A 24,246-nucleotide genomic window follows, 5' to 3' on the forward strand; every position below is an offset into this window, starting at 1 on the left:
TCTTTCACAGTTTCCCAAGCACTAATGATATCCTGGCCTTCCAATTCCATCCTCCATGGAACTGCCCCAAGTTGATATCTAAGACTACTATAATCGCCCACCTTATAATTCCACATACGTTCCCTTTTCTTTGATATACCTGCATATCTGTTCATCTTCCAAGTCCAAACTACATGGTCATTCTCTCCAACTGGTGGGAGAGATGTCATCTCACTTATTATCAGCTCTTCTGATGCTATGAAATTACTACTTGCAGTTTCCTCTTCCCAGCTTATACTGCTGTAGTTAAAATTTTCCATAACAATCATTCTTCTTGCACTTGCCAAGCTCAACTGCCTAAACGTCTCTTGGTCCCCATCCTCTGTACTCCCTGGTTTATAGCAACACCCCAATAAATATCCTGTCTTGGCCACTTCTACCTCACACTATATGCTTTCAAAACCATTTGTGTTACTGCCTTCCAAAGCCTCTACTCTATGAGGACATAGTCATCACTTATCATAAGCTGTACTCCACCACCACGTTTTCCTTTCCTATCCTGCTGAAAAATGCTGTACCCTGCCACTTCAATTCCAGTTATTATATCATCCTCCGTCAACCACGTCTCAGAGATCCCAATAATCTTTGGCCAGGTTGATGCTGTCAGTGCCACCAATTCATTTTCTTTATTTCGGATACTCGTAGCATTAGTATAGAGCATAAAAATGTCGCTGCTTCTACACCTATCATTGTCCCCTCTGAATTCCCCTGGGCTCAATGTTTCCTGATGTCGTGCCCCTTCCCCCAAGCACCCATTCCCACAAGAGGCCATCCCTGCTACCATCCACCCTGGGAATTCTAGTTTCCCTGCATTGAAACACTGACTTGTTCAGAAAACAACAATCTTTCTAGATTCCTTCGTCCTTCATCATTCAAATGCAAGCAGTCTGCATACAGTTCCCGTCTGTCTTCAAATGCCCTCCAAGCATCCACATATTCCAACCCTCTCTTCTCACACATTCAGGCTATTATGTGATTCAGTATTACTGCTCTTCTGGTCACTATCATACTTGGGCAACACACACACACACACACACAGTCTTCCCTCTCTGCGTTTTCTTTTGCACAACTTCAAGTAAGAATCTCAGATCTCTTACCACCCGATTTACACTTCCTCTCAAGTCATTTGTGCCCACCATCACAATCATTTCATCCATCCTTTCACCCGTCTTAATTGCCATAGCCACATTCTCTATCGTTCCTCCAGGCAAACACTCCTCACGCATCCTATCTTGTACACCACGGATCATTGAGTCACCATACATTACACCTCTTACCATTCCCTCTCTCCTACTGTTTCCATTCTCTCCACTTCTATCATTCCCATAACTCTCTCTCATTCCCTCTCTTCCACTTATCCTATTCTCTCCTCTTGTGTTATTCCCATAACTCTCTCTCTCATTCCCTTTCTTCTACTATTTCCATTCTCTCCTCTTCTAGCATTCCCATACCACTCTCTCCTTCCATCTCCTCTACTGTTCCTATTCTCTCATCTTCTAGCATTCCCCCTCTCTCTCCTACTGTTTCTATTCTCTCCTCTTCTAGCATTCCCATATCTCTCTCTCCTTCCCTCTCTCTCCTACTGTTTCCATTCTCTCCTCTTCTAGCATTCCCATACCACTCTCTCCTTCCCTCTCTCCTCTTCTATCATTCTCAAAATTCTCTTCTCTCCTATCTTTCCCAAATCTCTCTCTCCTACTCTGATTCACCTTGCATTTATCTCTTCCATTCATCTCATCTTTCATACTTCTCATCTCATTCACAAGATATTCCACCTCCTCTTTCAGCCCATCTATCTCTTTCTGCAAGTCAATCATTCTAAATTGAAATTCACTTTCCCAAACAAAACCATCTCACTCACCCCTTCCACACTATCGACTATTATTTTGTCATTCATATTTTTTTCTTCATTCTCTCCTATCACACTACTCGTCTTCCGATATTCATTTCCTGTTCCTGAAGCAACTAGGTCAGTTATTGATACAGTGGTGAGGCTATGAAAAATTTAACAAAGGGCTCGCATCGTCGAGGAAAAAAAAAGTCTTATTTCACACAAAAACTTTTATTAATACAGCTTGTTTACAAATTCCAATCAAAACGTATGAGAAGACAATCAACCTCCGAAGGCTATCATTTTTAAACAAATATTTCATGATCTAAACATGAAATATTTGCACACAATCAACTCTGTTAATTTCTCTTACATAAGAAAAACATTTTTTAACTATCGAAATATAATAAGAATGAAATCTTTTATAAAACATTTGATTGACTACTGGTTTCACCATATGATTGGCTAACAGAAGGAAGAAGGGTAAAGATAGCGCATGCGCTTATTTTATTTTCTAACTTGGGTGCATTCGTTATAGAGGAGTTGAAACAATAATTCCAAATAATCTGTACACTTCCAAATATACCAATTTTTGTTAGGTTACCGTATGAGTTTGTCACTTAATATGTTTCAAAAAGAAAAATTTTTTTTTTTCAAAAATAAAAAAATAAACAAGAACAAGGGGCTCACAAATTTCAGAAAAATTTAACAAATGGCCCGCGAACCCCTATGCCACAATGTCCCTTATTATATTACTTATAATGGAGTTCTTAAATGGCGGAGGACTTGGCGATACGCCCTTTTTCGACTGCAGCTGAATCTGCCATCATTTCTTACTGCCAAGGAACTACTAAAGTAATTATATATAAATGCTAAATAAACACTGTATTATATATATATATATATATATATATATATAAACGCTAAATGTATATATACACATAAAAAGGGTTGGTGAGATGGAAAGGAGGGTGGTTGATGGAGAGATATTCAGGAGTAGAGTCCAAAAGACGGCCTGTGAATAGTGGTGTGTCACAGGGTTCTGTTCTTGGACCACTACTTATCAATTTGTTCATTAAAGATATAGGAAAGGATCTGAGAGGAGGTGTTCACTTGTTTGCTGATGATGCAAAGTTGGGTAGAGCAATAGTGAGTGCACAGGATGTCAAAATTCTGCAAGATTATTTGTATAGTTTGGAGGACTGGGCTAAGGAAATTGGATGTCGATTTAATGTGGCAAAGTGTAAGGTTATGCATTTTGGGATGAAAAGATTAGCAGCAGTATATCACATTGGTGGAACCGTACTCCAGGAGATTGATGAGGCCAGGGATTTGGGAGTATTGGTGGATAGGGAGTTGAAGTTTAGGGGACACATTGAAAAAGTGGCTAAATCAGCTCATCAAATCACTTGGTTGCTGAAAAATACTTTAACAGAGATGAACAAGTTATTGTTCCTCTGTATCGAGCCTTGATAAGACCCCATCTAGACTACTCTGCCAGATATGGGCGCCAAGATTTCTTCTTGATGGGGGAGGAGGTTTTCAATACATTAATTGATATTGCAAAAGACTCAATAGGTGATGTTCAGTTGTTTATTGATAATGAAGAGATAGGGCAGCTAGAAATACTACTGGCATTTACAGAATGATTTGAATAGGCTGGAAATTTGGGCAAGTAATAATATATACTGGCTGTTAATTCAATGTCAGTAAGTGTAAAATAATGCAGTTTGGTGTGATGAGATTTCCATTGGCATATTATACTAGTAGAATTATGTTTGGAAGAGTTGATGAGACTAGGGATCTTGGAGTAATAAGCTGAAATTTGAAGGTCACATAGCAAAAATTTTAAATACAACTCGGAGATAACAGCAATGTTGAAATGAACATTGACATATGGATGAGGAAGGTTTTTATACAACTGCTCCATTGCATATTTTGTCTCCTGGCTTCTGAGGGGATAAAGATGCTATGTCAAGGGTACAAACAAGCGTTACAAAGATCACATTGGAATTATGGAATGTAGATTATGAGGACAAAGTAAGAATATGTGAACTGAAGACACTGGTTAATGGGGGGGGGGGATATGATGGATGCCTATAAATTTCTAAATAGGGTGTTATAGGATATTGATTGATAAATTTTTTATGCAGAAGGATGGGAGAGGACAGAGGAGCATCTGTGGAGTTGCAATATTGCATTGATGAAATAATGGTGTATTATTGATTTTTATTGCTCCCACACGTGAGTGGCAGCAGGGGCGTGCTATAGCAATAACTTTGCACTTTAATACTAAGATTTAGCCTTCTCAGTTTCTATTTCTTGGATAGTTTTGTGTATAATTGTTAAAATAAGATATTCTAATACTCTCACTGCAAGATAAATGTGCATTATTCATTCTGTAAGTTAAAGTCAGTTTCTTTATCTGGCTCTGTCTCTCAACTACATATTAAGAAAGATTCCATTTTCCATATACCTTCATTGTTGTTTTTTTTTTTTTTGATTTCCAACTGTATTACATTAACGATGATCCATAGATATATATAAATCAAAATCTATAATTAATTTATCTTAAACATTTTTCAACTGTGTCTACATGTAACTTATATAGAATATATTCTAATGCAATGCTTCTGTTTTGGTGGGACACCACCTTAAAGTAACAAATTCTTTTCAGCTTGCAGAAACTGAAAGGTTATCAAGGCAAAGATGTTATTCTTAGACTTCCTGGAGAACTGACTATATTTGATATTGATTGGTTTGCTTTGTACTGCATTACTTACACACAGAATTTTGGTCATGTTATGATCCCTAAAAATGTGAATGTTCCTGCTGATTTGTCATCATTAAAAGCTAAGGTATGTAAAAATGTATGTTTTTTTTCAAAATATTCACACTAAAGATTATCTCATGCCAATGTATATTCTATATTTCATTATAGTTTCTCTTTATCCTGGGTGCTGATGTAATTTTATAGTGAGTTGGCATGACATCTGAGTTGTTTTTTTGAGGGATTTGGAATAATTATTAGGCTAAAGGGATTAGTGTTCAGATAATAGGAAAAACTGCAAATAACAGATGCCACTAGTATCGATTTTTTGCACATTTCTAGTTTAGAAGTTTCAGCAATCAGATATTAAATTAGGTATCACTAAACTTGATGTTCTGCCATTACTACCACAGTGGACATGCAGGGCTCCACTTGAATCAGTGGAGCTTTACCTATTTGGTATCGACTTCTGCTGCCCAAGGAAATTATTATTATTGGCTTTCTGTTAGGAGACTAAAGCCCATCAGTGGCAACAAAAGGATTCATTTTTTTTAATCTTTTACATTTTATTATCATTCTTATTCTTATTATTCTTACCAAAACAAGGAAGTATTCATTTGCTTCATTGACTTCGAGAAAGCATTTGACCAAGTCCAACATGCTAAAATGATTGCGCTATTAAAAAGAATTGGATTAGATGGTAAAGACATCAGGATCATTGAAAACTTATATTGGAACCAAAAGGCATCTGTTCAAGTTGGTGACATTATTACAGGAGTAAGACAAGGATGTGTGCTGTCACCTCTTCTTTTTAACTTATACTCAGAAGCCATATTTCAAAAAATCTTAAAAGGAAGGGATTAATGTAAATGGTGAAATCATCAGTAACATCCAATATGCTGATGACACAGCTCTCCTGGCCGACAATATTCAGGATCTTCAAAATCTTCTGGAACTAGTGAATGAAGAGAGTGAAAAAATGGGATTAAAAATAAATACACCAAAACTAAATTCATGGTCATATGCAAGAAACCAATTCTTAATTCAGCACTTTCTTTAAATGGGAAACAAATAGAAAGAGTGGCAAAGTTTTAATATCTCAAATGATGGTTAAATGAAGATTGCAATCCAGAAATGGAAATAAAAGTTAGAATTGAAATGGCAAGAAAAAATTTTCTTTTGATGAAATTAACACTGTGTTACTGCAGTTTAAATTTAGAGCTTAGAGGTTGCATGGTTAAATGCTATGTATGGTCTTTACTGCTGTATGGTGCAGAAACTTGGACCTTGAAGACAACATCAATAAAAAGACTTGAAGCCTTTGAGATGTGGTTATACAGATGAATGTTAAAAATCCCATGGACAGCAAAAACATCCAATCAGGAAGTACCGGAAGAAATGAGGAAATCACGTGAACTTTTAGATACCATAAAAAGAAGGAAAACTGCATATCTTGGTCACCTACTTTGTAATGAAAAATATAAGACACTTCAATTGATTATAAAAGGGAAGATGAAGAAAATCTTGGCTGGCAGACATCAGACAGTTAACGGACATGAGCTCTGAGAGATTGCTCAGAGTAGCTGAGGATCACTCAAAATTTGCCAAGGTGGTCGCCGACCTCCGATAGGAAATGGCACTCAAAGAAGATGAATTCTTATTATTACATCAGACATTCACAGATTTAAGACCCATTGTAGGAGCCCCCCCCCCCCCCCTCTGTCACATGAGGATCATCAAAATATACACTAAACTTATTCACTATTTCCATACTCACAACACTCTTGAGCAATGCATTCCACTCGCAAATCACTCTCCAATCAAGGAACTCCCTGTTCCCTTCCACCTCCTCATACCCTCCTTATACAACTTCTGGGGGATGCCTTTTTGGTCTACTCCTATCGCCATTCTATGAAATATCTCTTCTGTGTTAAGTTGGTAAAAACCCCTTACCAACTTATCTATCTCAATCGTATCTTCCACCTCTTCTATTCATGAGACTATTCAAATTGCATTCCCTTAATCTGTCTTTTATACTCCACATTCCACAGACCGAAAACCTTCTCAGTCAATAGTTTCTGGACATTTTCAAATCCCAGCGAAAACTGGGTGACCAAGTCTGTACACAGTAATCCACATGCAACTGTTCAAAACCTTATAGAGTGGAACCATAATCTTTCTACTTCATGTCGAGGCTCTCCTCATCATTACCATAACCTGATGCGATGTCTTCACAATTTTAGCAACATGACTCCTAATCTTCAGGTCCTTGTTCACCATATCCAGATTTTCATCTCTTCACCTCCTTCAAAATTTTCCAACAAATTATATACTTTGGAGCCCATTATTGCCTACGAATTTCCAAATCTTACACTTTACAGCACTGAATTGGCAACACCACTCACTTATCTCCTCATATAATCTGTTCAAATCCTGCTTAAGATGCTACAGTCTGCTTCACTCCTCATAATTCATCCAAACAACTGAATATCTCCTATTAAATCTATCCCAATATCAACATACAAATTAAACTATAGTAGCCTTAAATCAGACCCCTGCAGTTCACCATTTGTGACTTTCCTCTTCCAGCGTATAGTTCTCCCCTACATTACTTGTTGATACCTATCTGACAGTCATTCCCCTGTCCAAACTCATCAACCTAGCATCTAACCCATTCCATTCAAATTTACTGACTTCACATCAATTACCTTACTATCCCATAATGCAAAGTACACTTCCTTTTGGACATGCATATTGCTATTGTATTATGAGAAAGTCTCTTTCAAATCTGGTTTTGACCTTTCTTGATGTAGGAAGAAAAAAGTGTCCTTTGCATGATGGGATATTGCGGGAAGGAGTGATGACAAGAGGCCATCCCTGGAAGTTACGAAAGGAAACTGTGAGCAAGAGGGTAAGGAGTGGTTTCTTTGCATGGAGGGTGGTTGAACCGTGGAATGCATTGCCTGATGGAGTGGTGGGAGCGAGAATGGTCAATGAGTTTAAAGAGTGGTATGATAGACTCTGTGTTTCTTGGGGGGGGGACCTCCCCTCGATGAGTCTTGACAGACTTTATGTTCTTAGGAAGAACCTCCCACGATGAGTCTTTTGACTCCATGGAGGCCTGAATAATAATAATAATTGATATGAAGTCAACAGCCATTACATATCAGCATGCATCGTCAAGCAGAGTTTATATATGAAGGTACTTCATGCATAAACTTGTTCAGCTTACACTTGAGTAATGATTAAAACACAAATTTCTTGTCAAATATAATAGACTTTATAACCAAGTTTTAAAAAATTCCTATAATTTTCTCTGATTCCTAGTTTTTAATAATATGGTTATACATAATTTTACTACTAAAAATTAAAATTTTAATTTTAATTTGACAACCACTAAATTAAAATTTACTAATTGGCTGAGCAGTTAGCATACATACTCTCTAACCAACAGGCTGTGGGTTTGAATCCCCATCACTGAATGTTGGGCAATGCCAAGAAAGTGTTTGTGATTGTTTTTCTTTAGGTGGAAGATGAATTTCATCACTGGTGTAAGACTACTGCCCCACTTATTGGAGGTCTGTAGTGACATGAAAAAGTTCCATGTTTGGCCTCTAGAGCAAGGTTTCTGGACTATGAAAAAAAAAATACAAAAAATATATAGAATTGATATTAAAAAAAAAAAAATCCTTAGCCCACCCATGGTACAAAATGTACTACAGGTTAGCACATAACCTTTCGTGGATGGGAACAACATCAAAAAATAAATAAATAGGTGGAAAATCTACGATTTCTGTATTGATTTAATCTTGGTATCTTCCTGGATTTGGATCCCACTGATAAGACCTCAGTCAAGTTCAAAACTGGTCTGGGTAATAAAAAAATAAAATGACCTCTTCTCATAATGCATAGCAATATACATATCTTAAAGGAAGTATGCTTTGCATTATGGGATATTTAAGCAATTGATGTGAAGTCAATAGCTTGTGTATATATAAGTAGATATGTTATGAAGAAACTTCAAAAACTTTGTTTGCTTACTTGGGTAAGCATAAAAACAAGAATATAATTTCTTGTCAAATAGTGCCACTTAGTGAAAGGCCACCAAAATTTGCTGTTGAAAAGATAAGTTTTATTTTTGTAGTAAAATAGTGATTTGAATTTGTTGTTTTGGTATCAGTTTTGTTTATAACTTAGTGTAACTGGGTGAGTATGGAGATTTGTGTGTTTGAAACAGGCTTTTACTATTTCTGAAGCTTGCTGTGAATGACAACAAAAGGGCAGTATGAATTAGAGTAGCACAGCGCAAAAATCAAACATAATTAACAGACTGGACTTTTTCGAGAATGATATTACGGCGAAAGTCTGATACGAAAATTAAGAGAATGTTTGTAAATGTAAACAAAATTAAGGAGTGAGTGCTGTACGGAGATTCATTATTAAGAGGTGTGAGAGTTGAGAGTTTGACGAAATCGTACCAACCGGGTGCGAACATTAAGGATGTCAGCGAGTCTATTAGAGCGCAAAAACAGAGGGTGAAAGAAATGATAGTCGTGGCAGGAACAAATGATTTGAAAGAAGACAAAATGGAAATGATGAGGGAATTACTAGAGGTAGCAAAAGAGAAGAGTGAGAGAGTTAGAATGGTGAGTATTTTTCCACGGTATGACAGTGAAGTGTTTAGAAGGAAGGCCATAATTGCCAATGACTTTATGCGCGGGTTATGCATGGAGAGTGGTATGGAATTTGTGGATGTGTGGAGTGAGGTTGATGGGCAAAAGGACTTATATAAGATGGATGGTTTACATATGAATGGATTTGGTGTACGGAGGCTTGAAAAAGTGTTGATGAATGAAGTGGAAGTGGATGTACAGACTCAGGGAAACTAGATTTATTAAGGGGGGGGAGTAGATATGCAGACTTCAGGGAGGCAGTTGAGTGTATGAATGAGTATAATATGCCCGAGCGAGTACAAAGGACAACAAATCAGAGTAGGGATAGGCATCAAAGTAGGGATAGGACTAACAGGCTTCTGCAATTCATGTACACTAATGCCAGGAGTATTAGGAACAAGGAGGAGGAGTTTTTGGCCTTGGTTGGCACTTCCAGGCCACAGGCTATTGGTATTAGTGAAACATGGCTGACAGAAGATGATAAAGCTAGTGGGATTGAATGTGATGGGTATAGCATGTTCAGGAGTGACAGGGAGAATAAAAAGGGAGAGGAGTGTTATTGATGATAGCTGATGAATTGCAGCCAAGGAGTATAAAAGTTGAACTGCAGGATACAGAAAAGAGCACATTTGAGGGTATTTGGTGTGAGATAGAGGCTAGCAAAACAAAATATACAATTGGGTGCTGCCATAGACCAGATGATGGGGATAGTATGCATAGGCAAATAGAAGAAATGAGTGGAAGGAGGGTAATTATTATGGGGGATTTCAATTATGGTAACATTGACTAGAAGGAGGAGAGGGCACATGGGAGGAAGAAATTGGATTTTATGCGGTTATTAAGGGACAACTATCTGCGACAGCATGTAATGGAAAATACTAGGGGGCAGAGAGTGCTTGACCTAGTAATCACATCTGAGAATGTGGCTATAACGAACATGACCATGTTGCCGCCAATTGGTGAGAGTGATCAGAGGGTCGTGACTTGGGAGGTGGCTAAAGGAGTGGAATTTACAATTAAGACAGGGTACGTGTGGAATTACAGGGCTGGATGTTAATAGTGCATGGGAGGTGGTTAAGAAGTGTTTGCAGGAGGCAATGGTTGACTGTATACCAAGAGTCCGAATAATAAATGAAGTAGGGGTTAAATGGATGAATAACACCATTAAGCTCACGCTTAATGGTGTTATTCATCAAAAAAAGAAACAATTGTGGAGGGAATTTAAGGAGAAAGGTGACTTGCAGGTGCAGGAACAGTATAAAGCTCAGGCCAGAAAGGCAACAAGGGTAGTAAGAAAAGCAAAAGTGGATTATGAAAGAATATTGGCCATGCAGGCTAAAGAGAATCCCAAACAGTTTTTCAATATATTGCAAGTAAAAGGAAAAATGTTCATGGCAGAATGATTTTAAAAAATGCTGAGGGTAGGGAGGTAACCGAATCAGTCGATATAGTGGAATTACTTAGCGAGCACTTTGCAAGAGTATATCATCAAGGTCGTGATATTGCAGGAATGGAAGAACCAACAGCTTATACTGGAATTGTGATGAATGAAGTAGAGGTAAATAGTCTATTACAGACCTCAATGTCAATACATCTGTGGGATTGGATGGTATACCAGCTCGTGTCATATGTGAAGCGGCTAAAGAATTGTCAGTGCCCTTGACCATTTTGTTTGAGTCTCGGGTCTGGGTCAGTCTCAAGGGTATGGAAAGAGGGGAAAATAGTTCCGCTGCATAAAGGTGTTTCCAAGGCTGCTGTTGAAAATTACCAGCCAATCAGCATAACAGAAATCGTTATCAAGGTCTTGGAGAAAATAGTCAAGAGGAAAATACAAGATTGGATAGATGAAAATGGAATACTGTATCGCAGATAGCATGGTTTTGTGAAGGTAGGTAATGCCTCAGTAACTTGCTCATTATTATAACACAATGATGGCTAAACTGGATAAGGGTAATGGGTTTACAGTGATTCTACTGGACCTTGCTAAGGCCTTTGACAGGATACCAAATGTAATTCTAATCAGTAAAATGCAGCATATGGGGATGGATATAGGATTGGTGAGATGGATAGGAGGGTGGTTGACAGAGAGATATCAGAGAGTGGTTTATTCAGAAGTAGAGTCCAAAAGATGGCCTGTGACTAGTGATGTGCCCACAAGGATCTTTTCTTGGACCACTGCTGTTTAATATGTTCATTAATGATATAGGAAAGGATCTTAGAGGAACAGTTCATTTGTTTGCAGATGATGCAAAGTTGGGTAGAGCAATAGTGAATGCAAATGATGTCAAAATTTTGCAAAATGATTTGGATAGATTGGAGGTCTGGGCTAAGGAGAATGGATGTCAATCCATTCTCCTTAGATTAATGTGGCAAAATGTAAAGTTATACATTTTGGGGTGAAAAGATTAGCAGCAGTTTACTACATTGGTGGAACTGTACTCCAGAAAATTGATGAGGCGAGAAATTTAAGAGTGTTGGTGGATAAGGAGTTTAGGGGGCCACATTACAAAAGTGGCCAAATCAGCTCATCAAATCACTTGGTTGCTGAAGATTACTTGACGAGCAGAGACAAGCATGTTATTGTTCCTCTGATCTCGACTACTGTGCCCAGATTTGGTCACCTAGGTTTCTTCTTGATTGGGAGGAGGTTGAGAGGATCCAGAGGCGAGTGACCAAGATGATAGTAGGTGTGTGGAATGAACCTTATGAGAACAAGTTGAGGATTTGTGGGTTGCAGAAATTGGTTGATAGGTGGAGGAGGGGAGATATGATTGAGACATTCAAATTACTGAAGGGTTTCTATAAGATTAATTCAGAAGATATTTTTGAGAATAGGGCTAGTGGTGGTGGGAGGACTAAGGGGCATCCATGGAAGCTGGGCAAGAGTGTGGTTAGTAAGGGTGTTAGAGCTGGGTTCTTTACTTTTAGAATGCTGAACGAGTGGAATAAGCTGCCAGAGTCTGTGCTGTGACAGTGAATGAGTTTAAGGCAAGTTATGATAGATACTCTGTGAATGTCGAATAGTTGTGATGAACATGATTTGGGGCCTCCCTCGATGAGTCTAAGGACTCCCTGGAGTTGCCCGTAATAATATGTTGTGATTGTAACATATATACGTGGCAGAATGTGTGTGTTTGTGGAGAGACTGAACAGGAAATAAGAGAGGATGTGTTGAAAGTGTGTGATTTTCTGTTGGATTAAGAGTTCTCAGTAAATGAGAAAGAAATGACCATATGAATAATGGAACAGAAGCAATTTCATGAGGAAATGATTGTATAACTTGTGGAATGGAAGTGAGCGGGACTATGGAAGAAAAAGAAATTACAGCTGAAGAAATAAAAGTGAATGACACCGTGGTGGCAAAAGAAAACCAGAATGTGAAAATTAATGATAGCCTGACAGATAGTGTAATTTCCAGGATGTAATACTTGAAAAATGAGTTGATCAGAATGAGATGTGAAATGAAAAATATGTGCAGTGAAATGAGAAGTTTGGTGGATAAGAATGGACAAATACAAAAGGTTATGATGAAGGAAAGAAGAGAAAAAGAAGTGACAGATGACTTGAGAATAGCGATGTATGGAGATTCCATTATTAGAATGCGGTAAATGAGAGATTCCATAAGGTGTGTTTTCCAGGAGAGAGAATTAGCAGGATAATTGATGGGGAGTAGAACAGGAAGCCATCCCTTAGAACTGAGGAGGGAGTGAGGAAGTTCTTTGCATGAAGAGTGGAAGTGTGTAGAGTGTACAGACAATTCATTGCATGGGAAAATTTATTGCGTAGAAAATTCATCGCAAGAAAATTTAAAATCCTATTTCATGTCATTCCCATATATGAAAAAAAAAAAAAGAAATGAAATACTTCATGTATTATTTATTATTTCGTTATATTTAGCATTCTGAAATTTTTATGCTATATAAAGTTATTAATATTCTTTCTTTATTAGATACTATAGACTCTGTAGATGAATATTAATCTTTTACAAAACTGAGATAGGGTGGTTAGGGAGAAAGGACACCATAAATTAAAGATACCAAGAAATTATATACTTGGTTTAATCCTTTATCCAAGTGTAAGCAAACAAAGTTTGTACCTGAATTATTTTCAGGACTGTAGCGACTACGTGGTGAAGGTGGTATGACTTCAAATGTGATTATGAGTTGATTATGATATGAGCCTTAGCATCCCACAATGCAAAGCACATCTCCTTGCGGACATGTATAATGCTGTGCATTACGGGAAAGGTCACTACCCACACCGGTTTCGACCTTTATTATGGTCTCATCATCGGGAGCCAGACCCAGAGATAATACCAAGGCTGAAATACTGCAGAAGTCGTATTTTCATATAAGAGTTTCCAAAAGGTGTCACACCTTATTATAATACTCAGGATTAGAGATAGATAGTTGTTGAAAGTTTTTCCAATTGGTTATAGTACAAATCAAAGATACCAATTATACTACATGTCTTCAAGGAGATGTGCTTTGTATTATGGGATACTAAGGCAAGTGATGTGAAGTCATACCACCTTTACCACGTAGTTGCCCAGTCCTGAAAATACTTCAAGAGCAAACTTTGTTTGCTTACACTTGGATAAAGGGTTAAACCAAGTATATAATTTCTTGGTATCTTTAATTTATAGTATAACCAAGTGGAAAAACTTTCAACAAAGGACACCATATTTAAGATTATTTAGGGATAATAGTTATTTCCATTTGAATAGTTAACTAATATTTAGTTAACTAACATATTCCTATTAATTATTCTATTAATAGTTTGAATAGTTATTAAGAGGAGAATAAAATATTTAAGAATAGTTAGGGAGAAAGGCCACAATATTTAAGATTATTTATTCTTCTAACTGTTCACTATTTTTCTGTTCTGTGCATTTAGACATCCATCCCATCCAGGTGTGATATATTTATTATCTGAATAAATTCAAAAGGTGAGGAATTTCAGTTATTGAATGCCCATGTATTTTGAAAATCACTGTGCTTTTCCTGCATGGTAAAGACATCTTGCATGCTGCTATCGTTTGCAGAGCTAGTTTAAGATCATAGGTGCACTTAAATTATTTATGTAATAATTTAAGTGTACCTATTTATGTAATTTTATTATTATCTTTTTCTTTAATATAATTACTTAAATACCATCATCACTATGTAAATCAGCATAAGCTAAATTGTCATCTGCAGCTTCTACCTTTTCCTCCAATACTAGTATTTTATGACACTAAGAAATTTTAAATTTTATATTTAGTCTTCTTAACTGAAAAAAAAAAAAATATATATATAGATGCATGCTCCCAAAGTGAAATATGTAATTAAACTGAACTGAACATGCTCCCAAAATGAAATTAAACTGAACGCTTCACAAGAGAAGCGTTCAGAAATATTCTGTAATCAGAAATATGTCGTTAACAACCAACTAGATAACATACCCTCTCCCACCAATGAGTTGTGGATTCAAAACTCACAACAAGCATAGATGTTTGTAATTGTTATTAAGTGAGAGATGAATTTCTTCATCTGAAAATACTACCATTGGAGGAAAAGGTAAAGACTAGTATTGCAGTGACAGATGCCAATTTAGCTTGTGCTGATTTACATCATTATGATAACATTTACGTAATTTTATTAGCATTTCCTTTAATATAATTACTCAGAAGTGCACCTATGATCTTAAACTAGCTCTGTAAACAATAACAGCATACAACATATCTTTCCCACATAGGAAAAGTGAAGCGAAAAGTCTATTTCAAAATACACATGTATTCATTAACTGTAACACCTCATCTTCTGAATTATTTCAGATAAAAGGTTAGTAGTTCAGATGCTGGCCTGGTTGGCTGAGTGGTTAGGGTATCTGCTCTCCAGCCAAAAGGCTGCAGGTTCGAATCCCACCGTGGGCATGGATATTTGTGAGTGTCTGTGAAAATATTTGGTTGGTGGATTTGAGTGGTGGAGACCAAGAGTTATAGAGAAGGTGCCCTCCCTCAATGAGTGTTTGGACTCCTTGGAGGTGTTACATAATAATAATAATAATAAAATGTGTGTGTGTATCACATCTGGATGGGTGTGTGTGTGTGTATCTAAGTGCACAGAAAAATAGTGAACAGTTTGCAGAATAAATATTCTTAAATATGATGCCCTTTCTCCCTAAACCACCCTATTCCAGTTTTGTAAATATTAATATTCCATCAGCAGAATCCTGTAGTATCTAAGTAAGAAAGAATATTTACAACTTTTTAAGATGAAACAGAAATTAGGAAACTCGCCGATCAATAAAATATTACTTTCACTGTATAAGAATAAAAATATAATGAAAATCTAAATCAATAAATAATACATAAAAGAAACTATATTTTGTGAAATTTATCTTCTACTGCATTTACTTTTCATATTTGGTATCATTGCAATATGATTTCAGTTTTCTAGTGAATAACATTTTCAGTAAATTTTTTCCCGCGATGAATTTTCCTGTGATGAATAGTTTGTGCGATAAATTGTCCATGAATCATGGAAATCACTTGCCTGAGTGTGTTGTGAATGTAGACACATTGAATCAGTTTAAGCACAGTTGAATGAGTTTGTGTGCGATAATGTGTACCTCCCATGACAAGTCTGAGACTCCATGGAGGTCAGATATTAATAATATAATAATAATATAATATATACAGTTGGTTGCTTCAGTTAGGCCAGGAGTGATAAGGATGATGTCAAAGACATCAGCAAATCAATACAATGAGTGCAGGTCAAGTAATTATTATGGAGACTTCACCTACAGAACACAAATTGGAAGGAGGAAAGATCCAATAACTGAAAGGAAATGGAATTTATTCACTTCAGACACTTACTAAAAACAGAATGTGATGAAGGAGATGTGGGGATTTGAGACATACTGCTTCTGGATCTGGTCATGATCAGATGATCTCTCCATGACCAAGTTGACCATATTTCCTCCAGCTTGGGAGAGTCATCATGCAGTCTGGACTTGGGAGTTTGTCGAAATGTGGCATTTTTAGTTAAGGATATGTGGAACTACAGTGCAAGTGGTGATGGCTTAGGAGACAGCAGCTTGAAACAGTGCTGTAGCATAAGAATCTCAAAGGGAACGATGTTAACAGTACAGGGAAGGATATTCATGAGATATCTGAAGGAGGCAATATCAGACAGTATACCACAGGCAAGAAGGATAAATCAGGTGGGAGTTAAATGACTAATATCTTTAATCAAGAGCTATAAAATAAATAAATAAAAATATTTTGTGGAGGATATATAAAGAGGAAGGTGATCAGCAAGCTCATGGACAAGAAAGGCCAACTAGTGTGGTAAAGAAGGCAAAATCAGATTATGAAAATAAATTAGCTGAGTAGGCCAAAGGAAATTCAAGAATTCTTTCACTATGTGGCAAATAAGGGGAAGAATGACTAGGAATGGATAACTTTGTGTGATGATGGTAATTACATGGGTAAATCGGATAGAGTATAAATTAAAGATGCCAACGAATTATATTCTTGGTCTAATCCTTAATTCAAGTGTAAGCAAACATGGTTTGCGCCAGAAGTATTTTCAGTACAGGGCAACTCGTATATAGAGGCTAATGACTTCACATCACTTGCCTTAGTATCCCACAATGCAAAGCACATATCCTTTTGGACATGTATATAATGATATGCATTATGGGAAGGGTCACTACCCAGACTGGTTTTAATCTTTATTCAGGTCTCGTCAGTGGGAACTAGACCCAGAAGTGATAAAAAAAAGTTGAAGTAATGCAGAAATCATATTTCCATATACAAGTAGCCAAAAGTTGTCACACCTCATTATTAAAATACTCTGGATTAGAGATTAAGTTTTTCCACTTGGTTATATTATAAATTAGAGATGCCAAGAAATTATATTCTTTGTTTAACCCTTTATCTGGGCTGTGGCAATTAAGAGAGGTGAAAGGGTGGATGAGATGATTGTGATAGTAGGAACAAATGACTTGAGTGGTAATGTAAGTCGGGCAGCGAGAGATATGAGATTTTTGCTTGAGACTGTATGGAAGACAGAGAGAGGAAAAAAATAATGTGCGTGTTGCCTAGGTATGATAATGACGAGCTGAGCAGAAGAGCAGTAATATCTAATGACATAATAGTTAGAATGTGTGACCAGAGAGGACTGGTATATGTAGATGCTTGGAGTGCGTTTGAGGAAAGAGGAATTGTATGCGAGAGACCACTTACATTTGAATGAGGAAGGATGTAGGCATCTGGAGAGATTGCTGTTCTGAACGAGTCAGTGTGACCCAGGGAGGATGATAGCAGGGGGTGGCCTCTTGTGGGAATGGATACTTGGGAGAAGGGAGACGACATTAGGTAACACTGAGCTCAGTGGAATCTAGAGAGGATAATGCTGGGTATAGAAACAATAGCATTTATATGCTTTATACTAATGCCAGGAGTATCCGGAATAAGGGAGAGGAATTGGTGGTGCAGATAGCATCAGCCTGGCCAAAAATTATTGGGATCACTGAGACATGGTTGACAGAAGAGGATATAATAACAGGAATAGAAGTCGCTGGGTACAGCATTTTTCGGCAGGATAGGAGGGGAAAGTGTGGTGGTGGTGGTGGGGTACTGCTTATGATAAATAATGACCTATGTCCTCTAAGAGTGGAGGCTTTGGAAGGCAGTAAGACAAATGATTTTGAGAGCATATGGTGTGAGGTAGAGGTGGGCAAGACAGAATATTTAGTGGGGTGTTGCTACAGACCCAGGAGCACAGAGGATGGGGACATGGAGATGTTTAGACTGTTAAGTTTGGCAAGTGCAAGAAGAATGATTGTTATGGGAGATTTTAAATTACAGTAGTATAAATTGGAGAGAAGAAGATGCATGTAGCAATAGGGGAATGGAATTTCTAGAATTCTTGAGGGACAAATGTCTTAGGCAACATGTAACAAAGGGAGCAAGAGGTTCGAGAGTTTTGGATTTGGTTATAGCATCAGAAGAGTTGATAATAACTGAGATGACATCTCTCCCACCAGATGGAGAGAGTGACCATATGGTTTTGACTTGGAAAATGAATAGACATGCAGGAGTATCAAAGAGACGAGAACTTATTTGGAATTATAAAGCAGGTGATTATAATAGTCTTCGATGTCAACTTCGGGAAGTTAAATGGAGGGAGGAATTGGAACAGCGGGATATCATTAGTGCGTGAGAAATTGTGAAAGAATATTTGTTAGCAGCAATGGTAAGTTGTATACCATGAGTGAAGAAGAGGACACAATATTAAACAGGAATTGCATGCGAAAAAGAGGCTATGGAAGAGATATAAGGAGACAGGTCAAGAGAAGATGCATGAAGAATATAAGATACAGGCCAGAAGAGTGACTAGTGTGGTAAGGAAAGTGAAAGAGGAATATGAGAGGAGATTGGCCCTAAGATCCAAAGAAAATCCTAGGGAATTTTTTAGCTATGACAAGTAAGATGCGAGTAGGAGGAGAAATGACTGTGGAAGAATGATATTGTGGGATAAAAATGGAAACAGAGTGACTGATGCAGAGGACATATAGGAATTGTTCAATGAGCACTTTATTGGAGTATTTGATCATGGAGGAGTCAGTTTTAATGCTAGAGGGATAGGGCAGGTTCGAGGTTTAGAGGTACAGGAGGAGTGTGTGTTTCAGATACTGAGTACTCTGGATGTCAGTAAAGCTTTGTGACTGGATGGTATTTCACCATGAGTTTTGAGAGAATGTGCTACGAAACTGACAGTGCCTTTAAACTGCCTTTTCAATGAAAGTCTGGCTGCGGGAAAGGTGCCCAGGGAATGGAAGGAAGGTAAGATAGTGCCATTGCATAAGGGTGGTAACAGACTGGAAGTGTCTCATTATACGCCAGTTTGTGTGTCATCAGTAGTTGTTAAGATCTTAGCGAAAGTAGTGAGGAACCTTATACAGGATTGGGTAGATGAGGGTAATGTTATCTGTGAGAGTCAACATGGATTTGTGAAAGGGTGCTCTTGTTTTAGCAATATGCTAGCCTTTTATAATAAAGTTACAAGAACATTAGATGAGGGAAAGGCATATACTGCAATTTTCTTAGACTTAGCGAAGGCATTTGACAGGGTGTCACATGATAAGCTGATATTTAAGTTGCAGCACATGGGTCTGGATGTCAGATTGGTCAACTGGATTCAGGATTGGCTGTCTGATAGGTATCAGAGAGTTGTGTATGGTGGAGCAGTTTCAAGGAGGCAGAGGGTTACAAGTGGGGTCCCACAGGGCTCAGTACTAGGACCTATATTGTTTAACCTTTATATCAATGACATTGCCAGTGGATTTCAAGGGGATATTCAGTTGTTTGCGGATGATGCGAAGCTGGGAAGGATTATTAGTAATAGTGCAGATGTGGTAGCCCTGCAAGAGGATTTGAATTAGCTAGATAGATGGGCAAATGAATGGGGGTGTCAGTTTAATGCAGCAAAATGAAAGTCTTGAGGTTTGGGAAACATCGATGGGATGCTGCATATTCTATGGGAGGAGTTATACTGGAGGAAGTAGGGGAGACAAGAGATCTGGGGTTGATGATTGGTAGAAATCTGAAATTTAGGGGACATATTGCAAAGGTGGTGAAGGTAACACAGAGGATTTCTGCAATTATGAGAAGGACACTGACCTGCAGAGATAAAAGGGTTATCATTCCGTTGTATAAGTCTCTGATCAGACTACACTTAAACTATTGTTCTCATATTTGGTCCCCAGGATTTGAAGGAGATAGATTAACTGTGAAAAGGGTACAAAGATGGATGACAAAGATGGTTTCAGGACTGTTCAATTTTGGTTATGAGGATCGGCTGAGGGAACGTGGACTGCAGAGTTCGGTGGATAGACGGAGTGGTGATATGATTGAGACTTTTGAACTGATGAGAGGTGGTTACAGGGTTGACACTGGGGAGTTCTTTCGCTTGGTTGAACAGCGGGAAGGAGTGATGACAAGAGGCCATCCTTGGAAGTTATGAAAGGAAACTGTGAGCATGAGGATGAGGAGTGGTTTCTTTGCATGGAGGATGGTTGAACCGTGGAATGCATTGCCTGATGGAATGGTGAGAGCGAGAACGGTCAATGAGTTTAAGGAGTGGTATGATAGACTGTGTTTCTTAGGTGGGGGGAATCTCCCCTCGATGAGTCTTGACAGACTTTATGTTCTTAGGAAGGACCTCCCACGACGAGTCTTTTGACTCCATGGAGGCCTGAATAATAATAATAGTAAGCAACCAGCCTGTGTGGCTCAGTGGATGTAGTGTTTGCGCTCCATGGCGCTTGGCCACACGAAGGAAGACTTGGTTTCAAGTCTAGTCAGCGACTAGAGAAAATTTTTCTAAGCCTTTTTTCGATCAGTTCCCACGTTAGTCGATCTCTGGCACGGGCAAGCGGGTTTTTCCTCCTGGAAACTCGGGTTTTTCGTCCCATAAACTCGAGAAAATCGACCGTAGAACCCACATTATTTCAGACATTAAATATATTGTGTTAGGGTTAGGGACCACGAGATGGCGGCACATTTGAGCCGTCTCTTTTCACCTGTGTACTGCTTAATTAGTGATAGCCTTGGGCCATCTATCTCTGATTGGTACCAGTGGAGATTGAACTGCCCACTCAGTCTCTAAAAGTTAGATAGGGCTAAATGGCCTTGCCTACTCCCCGTATACGGGAATAAAAAGGCGTTAGCCGATTTTTTTTTTTTTTTTTGATAGTAAGCAAACCTAGGTTGTGCCTGAAGTATTTTCAGGACAAGGCTTCAACCTTAATATCAACTCTGGATCTGGTCCTGCTGATGAGACCTCAATAAAGGTCGAAACCAGTGTGGGTAGTGACCCTTCCGATAATGCATAGTATTATACATGTCCGTAAGGATAAGTGCTTTGGATTATGGGATACTAAGGCAAGTGATGTGAAGTCATTATCCTCTATATACAAGTTGCCCTGTCCTAAAAATACTTCAGGCACAAACTGTGTTTGCTTACACTTAGATAAAGGATTAAACCAAGAATATAATTTCTTGACATCTTTAATTTATAGCATAACCAAGTGAAAAACTTCCAACTATCAGACAGAGTAGTTGAGTTACTGAGGTGACCACTTTGCAAGGGTCTATTATCCATGCATGAGGATACTGCTGGAACAAATGTGATGGGATCAGATGTATGAATAGAGGTTAACAAATTGGAAGTATTTAGGATGATGCAAATACCACCATGGAATCAGAGGAAATATCAGCTTGCTTGTTATGAGAATGTGCAAAGGAATTTGCATTGAATCTGACTTTGTTCTAGGTCTAGTCTTGATTCTAATAAAGTACCAAGGGCCTGGAAGGGGGACAATAACTGCTGCATATAGGATGCTCCAAGACTGAGGTAGCAAATTATGTACTAATCCCTATCTGAGGAGTTCGTGGTAAAGGTATTGGAAAGGTTGGTCAGAGACAGAATTGAGGAAAGGGTAAATAGAAGATGATACTCTATGGAAGTGAGCATGGCTTGGCTTTGTGAAGGGTAGGTAATGCCTTAGTAATTTATCCACTTTTTTATAATAGTGATGATCGAGTTGGATAAGGAGAATGACTAACTGATAATAATGCTGGATTTTGCAAAGGTATCTCACGGAACACCACATGAAACCCTTCTATAAATTCTAACAAATGGATATGGAGTTGGTGATTTAAATATGTGGGTGGCTGATCAACAGATACCAAAGAGTAGTAGTAGTAGTATATGGAAGAGCAGAATACAGGAGAAAGCAGGTGACTAGCAGTGTGTTATAAAGACTAACTATAAACAGACTAACACACTGCTAGTCTGTTTAATTTACACATAAATGGTACATGAAATGATTTGTAGGGAGATATTCAGTTTGCTGATGATGCAGACTCGAGTAGTATAATTTGCATCAACAGAATTAAGTGGATAATATACAAGCTACAGTATGGGCAAAAGATAATGGATACTAGTTTAATGCAGAAAAGCATAAAGTTATGCATTTTGCAATGAAAATATTACATACAGTGTACTACAGTTATGAAACTATACCACAAGAAACTGAAGAAGCTAAGGATTTGGGGCTGTTGGTGGAGAACTGAAGTTCAGAGGACATACTGCAAAAGTGATGCTGAAGAACACACTAACACGTCAAGATATATAAGGTTTTGATACAGCTAAATCTGAATCTGTGTACAGGTTTCTCTGAGATGAGGAAGTGGTAGAGATAAGCATAAAGGCGGTAGCAGACTGGAAGTGTCTAATTATAGGCCAGTGTGCGCATCATCAGTAGTTACTAAGATCTTGGAGAAAGTAGTGAGGGACCATATACAGCATTGGGCAGCTGAGGGTAATGTTAACAGTGAGAGTCAGCATGGATTTGTGAAAGGGTGCTCTTGTTTTAGCAATATGCTAGCCTTTTATGATAAAGTTACAAGAGCATTAGATGAGAGAAAGGCATATACTGCTATTTTCCTAGACTTAGTAAAGACATTTGATAGGGTGCCACATGATAAGCTGATATTCAAGTTGCAGCACATGGGTCTGGATGTCAGATTGATTCAGGATTAGCTGTCCGATAGGTATCAGAGAGTTGTGTATGGTGGAACAATATCAAAGAAGCAGAAGGTTACAAGTGGGGTTCCACAGGGCTCAGTACTGGGACCGATATTGTTTAACCTTTATATCAATGACATTGTCAATGGATTCAGTTGTTTGCAGATGATGCGAAGCTGGGAAGGGTTATTAGGAATAGTGCAGATGTGGTAGCCCTGCAAGAGGATTTGAATAAGCTAGATAGAATGGGGGGGTGTCAGTTTAATGCAGCAAAATGTAAGGTTTGGGACACATCGATGGGATGCTGCATACTCTATGGGAGGAGTTAAACTGGAGGAAGTAGGAGAGACAAGAGATCTGGGTTTGATGATTGATAGAAACCTGAAATTTAGGGGACATATTGCAAAGGTAGTGAAGGTAACACAGAGGATTGCTGCAATAATGAGAAGGACACTGACCTGCAGAGATAAAATGGTTATCATTCCGTTGTATAAGACTCTGATCAGACCACTCTTAGACTATTGTTCTCAGATCTGGTCCCCAGGATTTGAAGGGGATAAATTAACTGTGGAAAGGGTACAAAGGCAGATAACAAAGATGGTGTTGGGGCTGTGCAATGTTAGTTATGAGGATCAGCTGAGAGAGTGTGGACTGCAGAGTTTGGTGGATAGAAGGAGGGGTGATATGATTGAGACTTTTGAACTGTTGAGAGGTGGTTACAGGGTTGACACTGGAGAGTTCTTTCGCTTGGTTGAACAGTGGGAAGGAGTCATGACAAGGGCCATCCCTGGAAGTTACGAAAGGAAACTGTGAGAAAGAGGGTGAGCAGTGGTTTCTTTGCATGGAGGGTGGTTGAACCATGGAATGCATTGCCTGATGGAGTGGCGAGAGCGAGAACGGTCAATGCATTTAAGGTGTGGTATGATAGACTTTGTGTTTCCTAGGAGGGACCTCCCTCGATTAGTCTTGATAGATTTGCGTTTCTTAGAAATGACCTCCCATGATGAGTCCTTTGACTCCATGGAGGCTTAAATAATAATCCAAGCAACTGACCAAGTTAGTGAGTTGTCTGTGCAGTACTTCCTGCAGCAATAAATTGACAGTTTGTGGTTTGCAGAATTTGGTTCGTAGATGGAAAGGGGGGGGGGGGGGCATGATAGAAACATTTAAGCTACTAAAGGATTTTATAGTAATGGGGTAGGAAAAAATAAAATTCAGCACTTGGCTGGGGCAGGGAGAGGCAGAACAAGGGGTTATCCCTGGAAACTAATTAAGAGTATAGTTAGCTAGAATGTTGAGGATTATATATTTCACTTGGAGAGTGATGAATGAATGGAGTTTTTGTGGATT

At 38.3% G+C, this 24,246-nt stretch overlaps 1 protein-coding gene across 1 annotated transcript in view; it reads left to right on the top strand.

Annotated features, from left to right (window-relative positions):
• Positions 1 to 24,246, top strand: part of LOC150107281 (protein Skeletor, isoforms B/C) — a 365,485-nt gene that overhangs the window by 223,446 nt on the left and 117,793 nt on the right. Inside the window, exon 13 of the mRNA XM_090391768.1 lies at positions 4,548 to 4,728. Within this exon, the coding sequence (XP_090247894.1) occupies positions 4,548 to 4,728 (181 nt within the window). The remainder of the gene's footprint in view (positions 1 to 4,547; positions 4,729 to 24,246) is intronic.

Source organism: Typopeltis vanoorti, chromosome 4 (assembly GCF_054136105.1).
Source record: "Typopeltis vanoorti isolate ZY-2024b chromosome 4, IOZ_Tvanoo_1.0, whole genome shotgun sequence".
In the NCBI taxonomy this organism is placed as follows: domain Eukaryota; kingdom Metazoa; phylum Arthropoda; class Arachnida; order Uropygi; family Thelyphonidae; genus Typopeltis; species Typopeltis vanoorti.